Source organism: Delphinapterus leucas, chromosome 14, assembly GCF_059928025.1.
Source record: "Delphinapterus leucas isolate spDelLeu-1000000601 "Yukka" chromosome 14, BTC_Dleu_Yukka2, whole genome shotgun sequence".
Classification (NCBI taxonomy): domain Eukaryota; kingdom Metazoa; phylum Chordata; class Mammalia; order Artiodactyla; family Monodontidae; genus Delphinapterus; species Delphinapterus leucas.
Window position 1 is genome coordinate 65,102,445 of NC_143142.1, and position 19,379 is coordinate 65,121,823.

The following is a 19,379-nucleotide window of genomic DNA, read 5'->3' on the forward strand; positions in this document are numbered from 1 at the left end:
AATTCTTTTCATAAGCTATTTCTCAAAGAACAAAACAGAACATAAACAAGAACGAGGGGAAGGAGGGGAGAAAAAAGAAAAAAAAAAAAAAAAAACCCGACCAAAGAGTTTGCATGAAAAGCAAGCACTCGGGAGGAAACTATTAGCAGCAAAGTCGTTTGGACCGGGCCCGCTAGGCTCCCGCCGTCCTCGCCCCACGCGGCTACCGGCCGTTGAAGATGACCTCCAGCCAGCACGGGCAGCTGCTAATGAACTGGCGGGTGTAGCACTGGCCCCAGCCCTTCACGAAGCTGATCTGCACGGTGAAGCCAGTCCACGGCTGCTGCATGAACTCGTGGTCGTTGGGCCGCTGCAGGCTGTACGCTTTCTCGTAGTCAAAAGCCTTGATGGAGAAACCGGGGAACACTTTGTGTACCAACAGCGTCCTGGAGTCCGGGTTGTCCAGTGTGGCTGACTTGATGAAGATGGGGTAACTGCTGCGGTTATACACCCACACGCCATCCACTTCCCGCGTGAGCTGGATGCCACAGCCGATTTTGCTCCGTACTTTCTGCACCAGCTGACTCTTGTTGTCCGAATTGAGCTGTCCGAGGCAAAAGCCATTCCCCTGAGGTAGATCATAAAAGATATCCAGGGAGGGCTCCTGGACACAGTAGAGCCTCCCCACTCTCGTCTTCTCCTCCCAGTATGCCACCACGCACCAGTGTGACCGATCCCCAGGCTCCAGAAGAAGTTGGGAATCTAGAAAACAAAATGGCGGACATGGTTGGTGGTGATGGAGACCGTCCTTTTTCCTCTTCCTCCCGAAATCAAGATCACACACACCCCCATGATCAGCTTGTCTCTCAGGGCAAGACAGAAGGAGGGAATGGGGTGCTGGATGTGCTTGCAGGCCAAACAGTCCTCCTACTGGGGCTTGGAAATCTTCACCCAGTGATGGAAGAGCCTTGCCTCTAAGCATGCGGCTTGCTGGGGAGCCTCTTCCCTCCACTCCCCACACCCTGTCAGAGACCCAGGATACCAGCACGTGTGCCCACCTGGCCAAAGGAAAGCCCCATCGCTGCAGAGCTCAGAAGCCAAGACCACTTAGTAACTTGGCTGGTCCTAGTTTTAGGGCTAGAAAAGGCCTTACAGTTGGATGGTCTAGAATTACAGTTCTTTAAACTGGATGGAACCTTGAAGGCCAACTGTTCCAGCCCCTTGTCATCCTCACGAGAAAACCTGGACTCAGAAAGCTTGTTGCTCAGGCCCCAGGGATGATGGAACCAGACCTAGACCCCAGGACCACCTGCTAAGCAGTCTTTGCGCTTGTTGTCTCCCAGTTCTCAGATCAGTGCCTTGGTCATAGGAGGCGCTATCCGGGAGGAAAAAAAACTTTTTTTTTTTTTTTTAAAAAGGAGGAGCCACTGCAGAGTTTATTCCCCGTCACAAATATTTATTTACTTATTTATTTCTTTGGCTGTGCTGGGTCTTAGTTGCAGCACGTGGGATCTTCGTCGCCACGTGCAGGATCTTCGTTGCTGTGTGTGAACTATTAGTTGTGACACGTGGGATCTAGTTCCCTGACCAGGGATCGAACCCTGGCCCCCTGCATTGGGTGTGTGGAGTCTTAGCCACTGGACCACCAGGGAAGTCCCATATCCAGGAAAAATTTTTAAAGGACGTGGTTTGGGGTAAAAATATCTATCTTCCTAATAGAAAAATAACTCTCAATGTGTCTGTCAGCGGCAGCTCTGTACACGTGAGTTCAGGTAAAAATGCCAAATCACAACCTGCAAGTTGGTGTCAGCCCAGACTACCTTAACTTCCTCCAGCCCAGACAGAAGGTGATGTGTTTAAAGTGGGTACCGCCATGCTTGCAGGGTCCTGCTTGCTGCATCTTCCTTTCTTCCCCTTCCCTACCTAGAAGCATCTGAAGTCGATGCCCTGCCCCCTTCCTCCCCTGGAGGGCCCACCCCGGCTTTCCTAGACATGCTTCTTCCCACGGGCAGCAGGGGAGACTGGGGTGATTCTGGTAAGGTGACTCCCAAACAGGCGCTCAGAGATCTTTAAAAGGGGGGGGAGTATATGAAAGGAAAGGGGGCCCTGGAGGTTGGCATTCCGACTCCTCTAACTCCTCCTTTAAGCTGGAGCCGGCAGGGCAGGACTCAGACTGGGAACCGTAAGTCTCCCCAGCCCAGCCGGGCTGCAGGAACACTGTGGTTTGTGGTGGCAGGGCGGAGACCGGGAAGTCTTGTATTTGTTAACGAAAATGGGGAGAGACAGGGGGAAGGCCTGGCAGGCAGCAGAGGCGGCCTCCTGCCCTCCCTGTAGGTCCCTGCTTCTCACTTACTGGGGTGGGGGGCTTGGGGCATGAAGTTGGGGGTGGCGTGTGATGTCTTTGGGTTTGATTGGCCTTTTTGATTTTGGAACCACTGGGTTTAGAGCCTGGATGACGATGGGTTATACAGCACAGCAGCTGGGGGTAAAGGAGGGCTCGGGTCTCGATTGTCCTGCTGCCCCAGCAGGCTGGGTAACCAGTGCAGCTCAGCACACCAACTCCTTCCAACGCTAACAGGCACGTAAGGACCTGGGAACCAGTCAGCTGCCTTAACTTTACATGGAGGTGTCCCGTGAATAAGTCTGTGCAAAGGCGCTCGGTGACCCACTGAGGCAGCCACAAACACCCACCCTGAGCACCAGTCGCCTGGACGCCCCCCACCTGGCCTTCTCAAATGCCTGCCCCGCCAGCTACACAAGACGGGGAAGCTGAGGGCTCCTTCCTCCCCTCAACCACCACCCCACCGAAAATCAACACCAGAAACCTGGCCCATCACCCCTGACCCCGACATTCATCTCTAAAGCACAAGTGTGAAAGAGGCTGTGTGCATGGGTATGAGCACACTTCGAGAGTGTGCTAGGTGAACGTGTGTTTGCACGCGCATACACAGGAGCATATGGAGAAACGAGAGAGGCACAAGAGCTCCAAGCAGGTGAGTCATCAGGCCTCAACTTGTTTCTGCAAAGTATCCATCAACTGCTAATAAACCCACGAGCGCTGGCCATCCTCTGAACCCTCATGCCGAGGGAGTTCAGCTCTGAAGGCTATACCAAAGACCCATAACACCCACGTAAATAAAAATGCTCTGATGTCCAGGTTTGCCGGGTTGGAGAAAGCCCTCTTCTGGAAGGCACAGGGCGCCCACCTGCCTGCTTGTTTGAGGCGGGAGAGCGTTTCCAAATGTAAGAAGTTCTCACTTATTATCCCAACTCAGGACAACAAACCGGCCTGGAAAGGAAGGCTCAGGAGTCGCTGGGAGGGAAGTTCAGGAGACCCTCAGCGGAGCCTCACAATACTTTGTTTCATGGAGCCCGGCTCCCCTGAAACCTGGCACCCGCCAGAGTATGGGGGTTGGGGGAGTGGGAGGAAGGGGGTGGGAGCCTGAAGATTGAGTTGCCCCTGTGCCAGGCCCACCGGCAAGGGGGTAGGGGAGCGTGCCTTGTCTGCCTGGGGGCAGAGGAAGCTGGGCGGGGGGTGGTGGGGAGACTGGGGCCTGAGGTTGGCCAGTAGAGAGGAGGGGGAATGGGGCGGGGGGGGGGGGCGTTCTGGCGGGTTTCTCTTTCATCTGTGCGGCCCGACAATGCATCCAGCAATTTGCTGCCAGACATCCCCTGGAAAAAGAAAAAGCCTTTTTCTGTTGAGGTTAATGGCCCGGCCCAGATAAACGGCAGCGTGTAGGTGCCCCTGGATGTGAACAAGGCCCCTGAAAGCCCACTAGGTGCCCTAATCTGGGGCAGCAGGGCCCCCACGTGTCGCCCCACCATGTCACCCTGCAGTCCCCTAGTGCCCTGATACCCCTTCTCCTTGCTGCTCCTGAACTCCACAGCTCTGAGCACAGAAACAGGCTGCCAGACAAACCCATCACTGGAGCGAAGGCCCCTTTTACACAGCACGCTTCTGGGGGCCCAGTACAACGCCCCAAATGGCCAGTTCAGACTCTGCTCCTTAGCCCTGAAGTACCCGCCGTCTGGGCTCATTTCTAGGAAGCGCTCAGCGTCATCTTCAGAGAAGCACAGTTCCTGGAATTGGGCCCACAGCCCACAAGCATCTCCCCACAAAGGTCAGGGCAGACGCTTAGCTCCTGGGGGCTTCCCAGGCCTCCGAGTGAGGAGCTGGGAGGACCCTGCACAGAAAAAAAAAAAAGGCCCCCTCGTTACAAGGACTGAGGAAGGGTCTTAGTATCCTGGTTGCCAATACTTAACCTCTGAAGGCAAAACTCGCGGTCCCTTGTTAATTTCCCTCTGCTTTTATAACCTTTTCCGGTATTTTCAACTTCTCCCTCCTCAGAAAACTGTACCAGGGGCCTGTTTTAAACTGTATTTGTGCATTCTGAAGCATCCAAAAGAAGAGCTGTGTTGTCGAAAGCTACCTAATCAGATGCCTGCTCACAAGTTTTTCTTTTTATTACAGTTCAGGGAATTTGTGGACCAACCCCAGAAAAGTGCTGAATCAGCCTAAAATTCCTTTAAGGTTGTTCCCCCCCCCCTTCCCAATTTCCCTTAAAGCATAAAATCTACCCTTTAAAAGCAAAGCGGGAGGCCGTGTGGAGAAGGAGAAGGATTGTGCCTCGTGTTTGCACTTGCATTAGGGAAGACCACTTAACAAGGAGCTCCATGCCTCATACAAAGAGTTATTTAATTACCCTGGTTGTGAATGAACAGACCAGACCCTCCCAGAAGACCAGAGGCTCATGAATGAATCTCATGCCTGGGATCGCAATGGCACAGGGTGACCAGACCCTCAAGGCCTAGGTAAGAAAGGAACTTCCCCCTTTTAAAATTTTTGATTTGAAGGTGTAGGAGATGAAGAAGAAAAAGACTGGAGGGAGGGGCTCCCCTGGTGGCGCAGTGGTTGAGAGTCCGCCTGCCGATACAGGGGACACGGGTTCGTGCCCCGGTCCGGGAAGATCCCACATGCCGCGGAGCGGCTGGGCCCATGAGCCATGGCCGCTGAGCCTGCACGTCGGGAGCCTGTGCTCCGCAACGGGAGAGGCCACAACAGTGAGCGGCCCGCGTATCGCACAAAAAAAAAAAAAAAAGGAGGGAGAGAGACCGCAAAAAAAAAAAAGAGGGAGGGAGGAAAGGCCAAGTTCAGTGCCTCGACGGTACCATGTCCGAACTGTTCCAAAACACCCAGTGGGATTCTGAGAACGCCTGAAGTGAGGCCACCTCACCCTAGCTGTGTCCACACACAGAGGCGGTGCTGATGCGACAGGGGTGGGGGGTCCCCAAGTTTCTGACTTTTCAGGACAGGGACATACTTGGGAAACGAAGCAGCACAGAGAAAGCCACAGAAGCAGGCACCCGCTGAGTCCAATGTGCCCACTGCCAGGGCAACCAGGGGGCTGGAATAAAAGGCGGGCGGGTGTGTGTGTGTGTGGGGGGTTCTCAACCCACTCTCATCTCCGCAAGGCACTTGGATTATAAAGGGATTATTTCTCTTATTCAATATTCTGGTTATCCCACGGTGGGATGGGTCTGCGAGCCCCCTCCCCAGCGGTCCAGCAGAGCACACGGCTGGGGATGGAACCTGGGCAGAAATGGCCGCCTCACGCGGGCTGATGAGGGCAAATGAAGGGCACACATGCAGACCCAGAAGTAAAGCCGGCAACCCTGGAACGCAAACGTGGCCACGCCTCGCCCTCTCAGGTCCAGGGTCCTCCCTCCTCGGGACTCCGGCGCCACCAAGGGTTGCCTCATCCTGTCCTTCCCCCTACATCAGTCGTCCCAAAGGTTAACAGCTTCATCGGCCCGGCTCCCCACCCGGGTCAGGAAACTGTTCAGAGAGCAACCAGCTCATTTCAGGGACAAGGACTGAGATAAAAGGGGACTTGGTGCCAACCCGTCCCATCCACTCTCATCCCAAACACAATTAACCAAGTCTCTCGCTGGTCTCTAGTTTTCAGGAGGAAGCAAACACATAAAAACTTGCTTCGGTGTCTGGGCTCAGTCTGGGTTCTGGGGTCAGCTCTAATCAGCCATGCTTACAACCTCACCCGGGACACAAAAGATGACGCCAGAGCCGCCCCCTCGGATTCTTGGGGCAGCGAAGACAGCTCTGGGGTTTAAAGCAAGCTACCATGGGGGTTGAAACTAACTCAAAACGTTTCGGGTTAACTCTCAGTTACCCAGAAAATGCTCACACCCAACCCATCACTGCTGCCCCCAAGCTCCTACACCAAATGGATCAGAGAATGAACTCTGGCTGGTAGAAGGCAGGACGGAAAAGTTGGATTTTTTTTTCAGAGCTCTGCAACAAGGTTCTCTGCTGAGGCGGCTGGGCTGGGGGGTGGGCAGGGGGTGCCACAAGCTCTCCTTCAAAGGCCAGGGTGCTTCTTCAGGTCCCTGGGCCCAACCTCACTCCTCAGCGAGTTCTACCCGCCACGGAGCTGACCAGCTATGGAGTCAGACACTCCCCCTTCAATCTGCCTCCCATGTCACCTTGGTGGTGACTTGAGCTCATCTCTAAAATGGAGCTCCCAGTACTGGCCACACTGGCATTGTGACAATTTGATAAAAAGCAGCCAGAGGTCAGGGCCCGGCCAGCAGCCACAGCGGAGGGTCTCAGCTCTTAGGGGCATATTATCTCTTAGGTTCTCCAGATGCTCGGAAAATGCTGACAACTCTTCGCCCCCCCCACCCCACCCCCAGGTGGGACAACAGTTCTGGGCTGATACCTTCACCTAACGAGCATTTACTATGTATAGTTCTGTTGAAAGGGGCTCACAGCAAGGGGACCCTGAGAGGCTGCACGGTATTACCATTCCTATGTTAAAGGAGGGGCAATGAGACACAGATCACCTGCTGCAAAGCAGAGCTGGGTTCAAGGCCAGAACATTGGCTGGTGTGAGCTGTGTGTGGGCGGCCACCTCAGGCCTCAAAAGCCACCAGTCCTCTCCAAACACTAGAGGGGAAAACAAGTGTCCTTCCCAGCCCACTGCGGAAATGCTATGCCTACCGTGGCCCCCGAGTATGGGGTCCAGCTCCCTCGCCCCAAGCAAGCCAGGAGTGAAACGGCTTCTTTGCCAGCAAGCTGCTGCTCTGTGACCTTGGCCAAGCGGCTTTGCCCCCTCAGAGTCTCAGTCTGACCAGCCCACAGCTGGGGCAAAGGCGGCTGGGGCAAAACAGCCCCATGGGCCCCCTTCTGGCTCTGATGGTCTCTGGCTACACTGTGGGTTTCAGTATTCAACAACACAGGTTCCATTTATTTCTACTACCTTCTGGAGAGTAAGAAAATCACTTCGGGGAGCAGGGCACATTTTTGCATTTCATTTGCAACAATAAAACAAAACAAAATCAAAAGGGAAAGGAGATTTGAGTCAGATTTGGCCGTGTCCATCTATAAACCAACTTTTTTTTCATTGCAAAGAGTTACAAACTCGTGTTCTTTCTGTGTCGTCATTCATGGCCCCCAGGAAAAGGTGAGTGTCCGGGGAAGGGTCTCCTGTATCACCATCTTATTTCCAATGCCCACCCATGCTCGGCGCCCTGAAGCTTCTCGGCCATCATCACCCTCCTTCCTCTTGCAAACTCCCCTGGGCTAACATATTTGGCAGGTCCTGCTCGTCTAGAAGACTGATTCGTGACTGTGCCTTACAAACTGTGCCTTACTAGAGCTAAAAAGTACTTCCCTGCTCCCCCCAACGGGCCACAGCCCCACCTCCTAAAGCCCCTCAAACGGCCCAAGTCGGAGGCCCCCAGCCCAGGGGTCCCTCCTGAGAGCAGTGTTTTGCCATCAGAGAATATAATTAAGGGTAGCGCCGGGGAAGGGGGGAAGCCACACAGATCAAAAGCTCCCATCTGTCTCGCCAGCCGGGCTGACGCGGCTTCCTGTGCCCCAGCCTTCAGCCATGCAAATTATAGCGTGTACCCGGCTGCCTGCCTTCTGAGGAGGCCAGCTCTGCCCAGCTCCGAGAGGCCTCAGAGGAAGGGTGGGGACTCCCAGCCCGGCCAACTCCATTCATAATATTTACAGTAAATGGGCCTCCCTGGCTGGTGGTTAGCGTGCATCCAGCCTCATCCTTTTCAAGTCTGAATTTCAAGTCTCTTCCACCCCAGGGTGCATCACCAAGCTCCCACCGTCGTCCCCCCCACCAACTTAACTCAGCAGCTCCCTTCAGAAAGAGGGGTCACACACTTGCATACAGAGCCCCCCAGACCTGCCTGCACGGGGGCATTATCTGCTCACCTGCCTGCCCCCTGGGTAGGATCCTGGCCACTCCCCGGAAGACATAGCAAGGAGGACGTGCACACAACAGAAGGGTGTGCACGTCACATCTCTAACCCACCCACCCCCAACCCGGGGAGAGTCCAGAAATCCCCCCAAACTCCACACGTGGATTCCCGACTGGCGGTGCGCCTCCCCTCGCAAACACAGATCCAACAAAGGAAACTACTCTTAAACCATCAGGAAGTCCCTCATTTTCTTCTTTTTACTGACCACTTGTAAGTACGCTGGCTACTCGTTAAAGAAGCTTAATAAACACAGATGCACATTCAGCCAGCTTTCTGAAAGGACACAACCCCCAGAGGTGCAGGTCTGGGGGCTCTGCGGAAGCAGCTTTTGCTGTGGGTCTCAATTTAATAAAGCCCCCGAGCTGCACGGACCCTCCAAGCTCCCTGCAAGGTATTCCAGCCCCAGACGCGGGCCCTGCCCCACCCCGTCCTTCACACAGCTCTAGCTCAACTCTCGTTTTTCTGGAGGGTAGAGAAACCTTCCGAAGAAGAGGAAAAATCCAGTGAGAAACAAAAGTCCTTTTCATCCCTCCCCTCCCCCAGCTCCCCTTGTTCCATAACAATTATGAAAACTGTTGGATGGGATGGCATTTTGAACACTTACTGCATTCCGGCCAATAAATTCCAGCGCTGATCTGATGGAAAAGCCTTCCCTCTCCGGCCAGCTCCCTGGCTCCCCGCCCCCTGCTCACTCCCAGCCCTCATTCCTTCTTTCTTTACAACCCAACACCAGGGCCTGGCCAGGGCCGCACTGTACTTACAGGGAAAAACAAAGTACGACAGAGTGGAGACACTGTGCAGACTGGAAAAGTTAATCATTACTTCTGTCTGCCTCCGTAATCTAATCTCCCTGGCTTTGACACACTCACTGCTCAGCCATCCCAGCCCTTTCACCCCCAAAGCACCCAGGACCTCCTAGGCGTGAGCCCCCCCCCCACGGGCCCTCCCACCCCTTAGCCTCCAGTGAGGAGGCCAGGGGTATGAAAGCTCCCCTACCCTGGACCACCGTCACAAGGCCACCGCTGCTCAGTGCTGTGTGCTCCAGATTTCGGAGGACTCTGGGCCTCACATGAACGCGGGCTCCAATCTGGCCTGTATTCCTGCAGAGAGCCAGGCCACCCCTCCTCCGCTGTCCTCATCCCCCCACCCCATGCCACTCTCCTCTCACTCCCCCTGCCCCAGGGCTCACCCTCAAGTCCACCCAGTTGCCCCATGGGATCTGTGATCCGTCTGTGCAGACACTCAAGTCAGGATGGCCCTGCCTCAAAAAACTCAACACAGAATTACCACATGACCCAGCAATTCCACTTCTGGGTATATGCCCAGGAGAACTGAAGCAGGGTCTTGAAGAGATACCTGTTCACCCATGTTCACAGCAGCATTATTCACGATAGCCAAAAGGTGGAAGCAACCCAAGTGTCCACTGAAGGATGAACGGATATCTGTACACATTTAAAAAGAAAGGCAAGTCTGACACCTACTACAACATGGATGAATCTTGAAGGCCTTACACTGAGTGAAATAAAACAAACACAAAAGGACAAATACTGTATGAATCCACTCATATGAGGTACCTGGAACAGTCAAATTCATGTCAGGAGCTGGGAGGAGGGGGGATTGCGAAATTAGTGTCTAATGGGCACAGTTTCAGTTTCGAAAGGTGAAAAAGTTCTGGGGGTGGATACCGGTGATGTTTGCACAACCACGGGATGGACTTAATGCCATTGAACTGTACACTTAACAAGGGCTAGAATGGTAAATGGTATGTATATTTTACCACAAAAAGAAAAAGGCCCTGCCTCTCCTAATGCTCTCGTGTACACCCTGCCTTCTTGAGTACAAGGGATTCCATGGGATGGGGCTAAAGGACCCTTGCAAGTGTACGCACATGCATTTTTCTGGGGAAAGTTCCTTCAGCTTTCATTCATTCTTGGAAAAGTCTGCAAACCTCAAAACGTAAAGAACTACAGCCTTTTCCTTCGCCGGTGGAAGAGGCCATTTAGTTACCCACCACCTCCGCAAAAGGGGTCTTATTCTTCAAATCCAAGAACCGAAGATCACAGGATTTCATTCAGTACTGCAAGGGACTTGGAGACCAGGTCCAACTGCTTATTTTGTAGAGGAAAAAACTGAGGTCCAGGACACAAAAATGGCTCAGTGAAGGCCATGCAGCCAGCTGATGACTGTGCCCCCATCCTCAGCCCAGGACATCAGGCCAGCCCCAGGGGACTGAAATTTGGAGGGTGGCCACTTTCCCTCCCATTGTAATTCTCTCCAAGCCCCCTCCTGGGGCATCTGACAAACACTTGAAATGGGGGTCGGCTTCTGAATCTTTGCAAGCCCCTCCAAATCCAGGCCTTTTCCCAGGAAACACCGCCCCCCATCCACAGTGGGCATTAACTGTGATCCCACTGAGCTGGAGATGAGGCCCATCTGTTTTTAAGAACTGTATACTGTGCACCCAGATCACAGGAAGAACTCAACTCCTGCCTTTCCCTCTTGGTTACTGATTAATGAGGGGGAGGGGCCGTGCTGGCTAGGAGGCTGCCCTGGGGCTGGCAAGGTCCCCAGGCGCTTTCTGAGCTGAGCGGCTCTTCCTGGCCCTCTCTAGCCTCAGAAGCTCACTGCGGAAGGTGACCGCAAGGTGGGAAAGGGTGCCTGGAGATGGTAATTTAACCCTCCAAGTGGCAGATGCAGAAAGGTGAGTTTACTGACAGTACAGTCTTTTCCTGGCATTGGCTTTTTTTTTTTTTTTTTTTTTTTTGCTGTCCAAGGGCCTCTCACTGTTGTGGCCTCTCCCTTTGCGGAGCACAGGCTCCAGACGCGCAGGCTCAGCGGCCATGGCTCACGGGCCCAGCCGTTCCACGGCATGTGGGATCCTCCCGGACCGGGGCACGAACCCGTGTCCCCTGCATCGGCAGGCGGACTCCCAACCACTGCGCCACCAGGGAAGCCCTTGGCGTTGTCTTTTTTTGTTCCTGATGAACGTCCACCCCAAGTTAAAAAGTAAAAAGGCAACACAGAAATGAGCAAACACGAGAGACACCAACAGTCCCTGGCCTGGTGATCTGAGTGCTCACGTCTGAATGACAGAAACTCCCCATTTTGCAAGAGGAAAACTGGAGTTGAACTCAGTTCTTCCCTTACTACCCAGGATCTAACCAAAGGCCAAAAGAGCTCTCCCGACTCCAGAGGAGCAAGGATGATTAATTAAATCAGTGAGCTCCGAACGTAGGCCTCGGGGGAACGGCCAGGGGCAGGATGCGCAGTGAAAATGAAACCCCTTGGTAACTGGGTATTAGATTACCTCGCGTAAACCCACCCACAGGCGGGCCAGAGCTTCACACACTGGCTGGGACCTCAGAAATGAACTTGACCATCAGATTTTAAATTAAAAAGCAAGTGTTGCATCCCCAGATGGTCCTCATGGGAATCAAGCCCACCGGAATTATAAAAAAAGTCCAAGTCCTGGGCTTTGAAAATGTCCCACCTCCCCTGTGGCTGTAAAGACATAAATGCTAACATTCCAGGTGCCCATGCCACCCCCACCCTGCCCCTTGGCTGGTCACCTCCACTCTGCTGGGCTCCCAAGTACCACCAGGGTCTGGATTATAACCCTACCTCCTGCTGTTGCAGCTCTTATCTCACAATCAACAAGTGGGGGGCGGGGGGGGGGGTCGGGAATAGAAACAGAACCGGAGGAGGCAGACCTCTGTTTATCCACAAGCTTTGCTTTATCTCAACTCTCAACAGACCACACAACCGAAGCAGAGAAGCTGTGCTGGCCCTGCGTGCTCAAACAATCTCCCCAGGGGCCCATCCCTGCACCTCCCCCATGTCTTACAACACCTCACCCCATGGCTGAGAAGCTGCCCCGTGCCTGACTCCAGACAGAGCCACATCCTGTTCAAGGACCCTCCATCTCACTGACCCCAGAGCACCTTCAGACAGACCATTACGTCTGCAGAGTCCAAGAACTACATCCTCCATGCCTGGCAAAGCGTGGCACATAGTAGGTGCTCAGTAAATAATCGCTAAATGATTGGACCACAGGGACACGCTGGTTTCTCCCAAAGCAGCTGCACCACCACTGCCCCCCAGGCCCCAGCTTTACACCTGGCAGAGCGAGGCCTGTGAGAACCCACCTGGGAGCGGAGCGTGCCTTCCAGGCAGGGGTCAGCCAGAAAGGCCTAGGTCTGGCCCCAGGCTCCCCGTGGAGGCGGGAAAAGAGCCCCTGTCCTCAGCTACTTCCCTGCCAGCTGCGGCTGATCCCGGGAGGTGTTTCCAAGCCAGGCGCCGGCCAGGCAACCTCTGTGGGCTCACCACCTGCCCACAGCATTCTGCCTTGGCGTCCTGCTCTGTTTGGACAAGTTAGCCTCACCGAATGTTCAACAATGCTTTTACACACCCCAGGGCTCTTGTTGTGTTATGAAAACAAAACAAAGCCCACTAAGGAAAAAAGCTGGGGGTTGGGGGGAAATGGGGAGCAAGCCAGCCACACACAGATCTCTTTCTTTCTGGCCTCCATCCTAAAGATGGCTCCTTGACAGCCCGGGTCGGGGTACTGTCCCATGTTACGAGAACAATGACATTGTCCAAGAGGGGACTTAGAAACCCAGAGATGAATAAATGAAAACTGTTTTCACACCCAGCACAATACCGCCTTCTGCACATCACTGTGGGGCTGCACAAGCCCTCTTTCTAAAGGGGGAAGCTTCTTGGTGACTGAGGACTGAGTTGCCCCCATCCCCCAGGGCTAAGCACAGCTGTACCAGGGGAGCTGTCTTCTGTCACCTCTTTACCGCTCACCAGAGTCCTAGCGATAGGCAGTCAGGAAGCTAAAGGAGGGACTCCTTGGGCAAAATGAGGCCCACTGCTAGTAAATAAAGGCAGCCCCAGCCTGCCAAATGCCAGGCACCTTGGTTAGGGGAAGGTCATGCTGGGGTGAACAGGCTAAGGGTATCTGTAAATTCCCACCCACCCCTCCCCCCAAAAAAGAGATTTTTTTTTTTTGCAAGTTAAAACTGAGCTAATGACACTGGGTGGGGCTCAGTGTTGAAGACTGTGCAGCCAAACCAAAATTCACTTCCAGCCAAGAGCTGCTTGGTCTCACCATTTGGGGAAGGAAGCTGAAACACTCATGAAAGATTCTTTAGTATACTGGGCAATAAGGCCGCAGTTAACATTTCAACTGAATGTGACCCTTCTGGTAAAATATTTTTTTAAATAATAAAAATAACATAAAGTTCTCAAACAGCCTCTTTCTTAAAGAAAATGGCCCAGAAATTCTCATGGGAGTGGAAGGAAAGAAGGGGGAAACAAAACAAAACAAAACCGGGCCGGCCTCCTCTCAGCCACTACCTTTCACGAACAACTTTTTTTCTGGAGTTCTTCTCATAAAAGGAATGATGCAATTTCCTGTCTTGTCCCAATACTTCCTGTTCACTTACAAGGTGAAAGTTATCACCCTGTTTTAAACAGCTGTCCTAAACTCCACAGAAAGTTCCTTTTTCCATCCAGTGCCCCATCCCTGTCACAAAATCTCCCCATTTTAGAATATAAACGCTATCATCGCCTACACCTTTAATGAGTTGGCTTTAAGAAAAAGCCTCCTTCTCCCTATGGTAGACACTGAATCTTCAGTCGGAGCCGCCCCAGAAAGTGGGTCAGGGGCACAGACCCCCGTGGGGAGAAGCGAAGGGGGCTGGGGGCATCACCCCCAATGAGCCACCGTGTTTAGGTAGAGTTGCCGCCACCAAGGGAATGTTCCTTTCTTGGTGTGTTAGCCACTAAATTGAGAACTGTGCCTCAGCCGTTAATAATATCTTCCCGCTGAAAATAGCCCGGAGAGGAAGCCTGTCTGTGACAGTAGGCACACAGCCAGACGGGGCTAGCCATTCAGGACTGAGCAAGAGAGATGGTAGGGCCAGTGGTGACCTCCCAGTGGCCACGCTGTACAGTATCCTTTCACAAGGCTCCTGCAAAAGGGAGGGCTCCCGGGCGAGTCACCAGCCTCCTCTACCCTGCAGCCCTATAACCTCGGTGAAGCTGTCACATCAACTAGGGTCTTAGGCAGCGGGACCAGAGGAGGGGGCCGATCACTCAGCAGGGTGGGTCAGGACGACTCCAGGCTTTGGGAGACCCGCCCCTACATGGCTGGTTACGAGTCCCCGGGCTGCCCAGAGGAAAACAGCACCTGGGGCAGAGAAGGAGCAAGGGCGCTCACTTCCCCTGCAGAAAGGTCAGCCTCGGAAAATGAGCCACAGGGAACTCTCCTGTCTCTCCTTTCTGCAACCAGGATGGAAAAGAAAAGGTTGAAAAATCACGGAGACAGACAGGCCCATGACTGTGGGCCCATCCCTGGAGACCTCAGAGGTGCTCTGGAAACAAGTGTCTATCTACAGATCTCAAGCACCTAACTGAAGTCTCCATTTTCATTCTCCAGAGCCAGTGTTTTTTATTGAATATCTAAATACCTGCATGCATTTAAAAGCTACCACAGGTCACTACTTTTTAAAACTGGCAAGGTATGTGCAACACAACATTTACCATTAGTGACATTGAGAGCATTCGCAGAGCTGAGCAACCATCACCACTACCTAGTTCCAGAACATCTTCATCACCCTGAAAGGAGACCCTGTCCCATGGGTCACTTTTACCATGTCATCCACTACAACAAAGCCAATGGGAGGAAGAGGCAGAGTTAACACACCTTGTCAAGTTTCTACAATCGAGTGAAAGTCTTAGTTGAGAAAAGGCTCAACAAGCAAGGTACTCGAATTCTTCCCTATAGGAGCACAGGCAGAATCACAGAACCTGCACAGCCACCAAGAGAAGCCACCAAAGATATTCTCCACAAAAAAAAAAAAAAAAAGATACTCCCCCTCAGGAACACAGACCCTTTTACCCCTTACACTAGGGGCTCCCCAACTTGTCTGCACCTTGAAATCATCTGGGAAGCCTCAAAAAATACTGATGCTGGGATCCTGCCAACAGACTGTGATTTGGAAGCTCCCAGGGGTCCCGATGTGCAGACAAGTCTGGGGACCACCACCCTGCGCCTTTTTTTCTCCCACCAGGTTAAGACAACCTGCTGTGAAGTGGCCTGGCGATCACAGCACTGTAGGTGCACTATCACGGGACAGTTAACAGCAGCAATAAAGCAGCAAAGGGAGCCAAACTTGATCACGAATCCTTTGGCATTCCCTCCCTTTTCACTGCCCCCCTAGCTCTGGGCCACAGGTTCAGAAGTCCACGCAGCTACTGCTGGGCTCTGCTAAGAAAAAGCCTCCCTGGGGAGAGGGTGTTAGTGCCCCAAGACAGTGGCCAAGAGCTGCACCGGAACCTGGCCCTCACCTGGCCCCTGCCCCTTCGCGGGCCAGCCCTGCTCTGCTTCAGGGACGGGGTGCATGAGGCAGTGGCCCATGTAGTCGGGCTGGCAGAGCAGCCCCAAGTTGCTCCAGAGACTTTAAGTGCTGTCACCCTGCATTTAACCCCTGCCTGACTGCACCATTCTTTCCAGGATAAAAGGCGTTTTAACAGTGAGTCCTTCTCCGGGGTTGAGTGCATGACCTCAAGCCTTGCAGAAGAGGCAAACAGCCTGAGCTGCTGTCCCTGACTGGTCTTCACTGGGGAGCGGGTGTGCACCAGGTGAGCCGGCCAGGGAGTGAGTCGTCAGCCTGGCGTTTAGGGACATATGGGTCCCTAGAGATTAAGACTGTCACTCCTCACCTACATGGTTGGGGAGAGGAAGGGGAGAGGATAGGTAAGGAGCTCGCTCATGGTTACATGTGCTGGTGCTTCTGCCTCCCCCCAAGCCCATGCTCAAGGCCACTTGGATGAACTCAATCCACCCCCACCCCACGGCATTAGAGACTCCAGCGAAACCACAATCTGCTTGTTCCCAGGCACGGGAAGGAGAGATATAAAAACACAGCAACAGGCACCCGAGGAGACACCCAGCTTGCCATCACCATTCCCAACCAGACAACAAATGCAGCTGAATAACTTTCCTTAAAAACAGGATGGGGCACTCTTTCCTAAGCTACTTGGTTTGAGCCCAAGTTGACTGTGGACTGAGCCAGGACCACATTTTCAGATTATGTAGGTGTTTTTGAAGACTCTCCTCCGAGGCTCTCATAGACACCAGCAGAGATTAAAGAAGAGGAAAGAACCTTTCCTGGAATGGATGCTGACCTAAGGACATTCCCATCACCCAGGAACTAGAAGCGAGACACGGATCTGAAGACCTTAGCAAAGGAGCTGGCCTCCCTTGGGTTGGTGGGACGGTGTCTCTCCGATAAGCATGATTTTGTCCAGCCAAGAGATGGGCTCCTCAACACCCTCCCCCAGACACATCGGTACTACACCTCCACTGCCTCGCACCTCCCTCCCTGAAATCCAGGGTGGCACCTCTTTTGAAGTTTAAATGACTACAAATGGGGGCTTCCCTGGTGGTGCAGTGGAGAAGAATCTGCCTGCCAATGCAGAGGACACAGGTTCGATCCCTGGTCTGGGAAGGTCCCACATGCCGCGAAGCAGCTAAGCCCGTGCACCACAACTACTGAGCCTGTGCTCTAGAGCCCGTGAGCCACAACTACTGAGCCCGCATGCCACAACTACTGAAGCCTGCATGCCTAGAGCCCGTGCTCTGCAACAAGAGAAGCCACTGCAATGAGAAGCCTGCGCACCCAAAGAGTAGCCCCCCACCCACCACAACTAGAGAAAGCCTGCGTGCAGCAACGAAGACCCAACGTAGCCAAAAATAAATAAATAATTTTTAAAAAATGACTACAAATGATGCTGGCTTCTAATCCCTGCCTTAACCAGCGAGGCCCATATGTCTGAGGCCCAACCAGCTTTAGACACCAATATACAAAGGAGGAGTCTGGGTCTGCAGCTGAATAACCTGGAATTCACAAGTGAGGTGGTATTTCTTCAAACCCCTCCCACCCCACCCCACTACCCCGAATCAGGACAGCAGACAAGCTAAATGAAAGCTCCCCCCTAGAAACTCCAGATGGAGGCTGCAAAGATGACAGCTTCGAACACATGCTTTTAATTACCAGTGACACAGTGAAAGCTCTGGGAGCAAATCCTTTCCACTTCCACCATCGAGCTGAACCTAGAAGCTTCCCATCTACGTAAGACCTCTCCCAGGTGGGTATTCTTGAGCCAGGATACGTGCCAGCAACAAGGGTTTGTCCTACACGCCTTTCCAAAAGCACCATACCCAGATCCCGATTCAGAACCAATCCAAACACGCCCCGGGCCCAGAGCACATATCCTCGTGGAGAAACCGTCTCTGAGGTCCACCTACCCCGCGTGAGAGGGACCCAGGCCTATCCCAGCGCCTGCCCGCTCATGTGTCTGTGCACGTGTCTATCTGTAGGTCTGTAGCACGCATACACACACGCGCGCGCACACACATACACACACACACACACACACAACCAGGCACCAAGCAATCCATCTGTCTCCGAGAGCCGGCTGTCAGAAATGAAAGTACAATCTCCTGGAACCGAGTCACAGCCTTCTAAAAATGTGCCGTTTTCCCAGACTGAGGAAACTTGCAGGGGTGGGGTCTGTTTCACTGCGAGTCCCAGAGGCCTGGCCTGTCGTCGTCTCCCCGGCCAGCCCCGCGCTGCAAGGCTGGAATTCCAACCTGCAGCCAGCGGGCTGGCTCCCAGCGCTCCTACCCACCCACTCCCCTTCCTCGCAGGAAAGGGAAGGGCCAGCCTTGGAGTCACCCCGGCATCTCGGGAGGGGCGAGGGGCGTGCCTTCAAGCACACCCTCACCCCTACCCCCGAGGCACCACATTTTCACATTCGGCTGTTTTTTTCTTTCCCTTCTTCCCTTGCCAAGAGAATCAAGCCCTGGCTCCCGCTGCCGACCTTCCTCCCACCCTAAACTGAGCCCCATTCATTAAGCCCGATCTTGGCCAGGACAGGAAGGAAAACAGCACACAGGGCCCGTGAAAGAGACACTCAGAGAGGTGATTTCCAGGGGGGAGGCGGGGGCAGAGCCCTGTGGGCACCTTCCCCGCTCCCCGCCGTGATGCCCACTTGGCCTGGCGCTCGCCACAGCAGGCTCCCCGCTCCAGCCTCCCTCCCTCCCTGGCCCAGCCCCCTTCAGCCACCACAGCCCCCCACCTCATCCTCCGCCAGGCAGACACACCCCGGCCTCGGCCACCTCCACCCGCCCCCCCCCCCATGGAAAGATCAACTTCTTGGAAAGGAGGTTTGGGCTTTCTCCATTTGCAAAACCCTCCGCCCTGGACTCGAGCCACTACCACCATCTTTTGGGGGGGCCTTCTCGCGGCAGAGGGTGGAGCCCTGGGTTTTCTCAGGGCCTATCGCCTCCCCTCCAGACACCCCCAAACCACTGGCACCAACCCAAGAAACAGTTTCTTCAACTTCCCCCCACGGCACATTATTAATAAGCTACTCCAACTCTGAACGGAAAGAAGAAAGAGTTGAAACTTTGAAGCCTTGGGAATTAGTAAATCAAGAGCTAAAATTCAAAACAAATGCTCTTTCATGTGGAGCCCCCCGTCACGTTTTTTTCTTCTGGCAGTTTTGTTGGAACGACGCTATCCCTTCAGAGACAAGCACTCCTTCCTAGCAGCTCCTCATTCATCGAAATGGCTGCAGTTACTTTGGGGGTAGGGGAGGAGTTCATCATTGCTTTACCCCCAGTTTCTTTCTAGGACTAGAAAAACTCTTGGAAGCCCACCCGTCTCAGAAAGGGCTGCACTGTCACACTTTTGGCTCTGGGGGCCGGGTAAGCAGGCTGATGGCTCAGGCGGGTATCGTTACTTCCTCCAGCAGAGGAGACAGACAAGATGTTATCAATAAGACAAACCTTCCGAAAAGCCCCCTTTCAAAAGCTACCACTTCCCTTGCTTGTTTCATGTGGTTCAGAGGGGCTGGGACTCCTCCCTGCACATTCAGAATTTAAAAAATAAAACCCTCTAACAACATCCTGAGTGTGCTATTTTGCCCAGACCCTTTCCTCTCCTTGGCTTTCCTTCTTTCCGGAACTCTCTCAGCCTTAGAAAGCAGAAAAGACACAGCTCTCATGTCCCGGTATGTTCTTCCCTCCT

At 53.6% G+C, this 19,379-nt stretch overlaps 1 protein-coding gene across 2 annotated transcripts in view; it reads right to left on the minus strand.

Annotated features, from left to right (window-relative positions):
• The window catches only part of SMAD7 (SMAD family member 7), a 28,497-nt gene continuing 9,118 nt past the window's right edge, over nucleotides 1-19,379 (minus strand). For both annotated transcript variants that reach the window (XM_022584516.3, XM_022584515.3), the window contains exon 4: nucleotides 1-741. In XM_022584516.3, coding sequence (XP_022440224.1) covers nucleotides 203-741 — 539 coding nt within the window. In that variant the 3' untranslated portion in view covers nucleotides 1-202. The remainder of the gene's footprint in view (nucleotides 742-19,379) is intronic.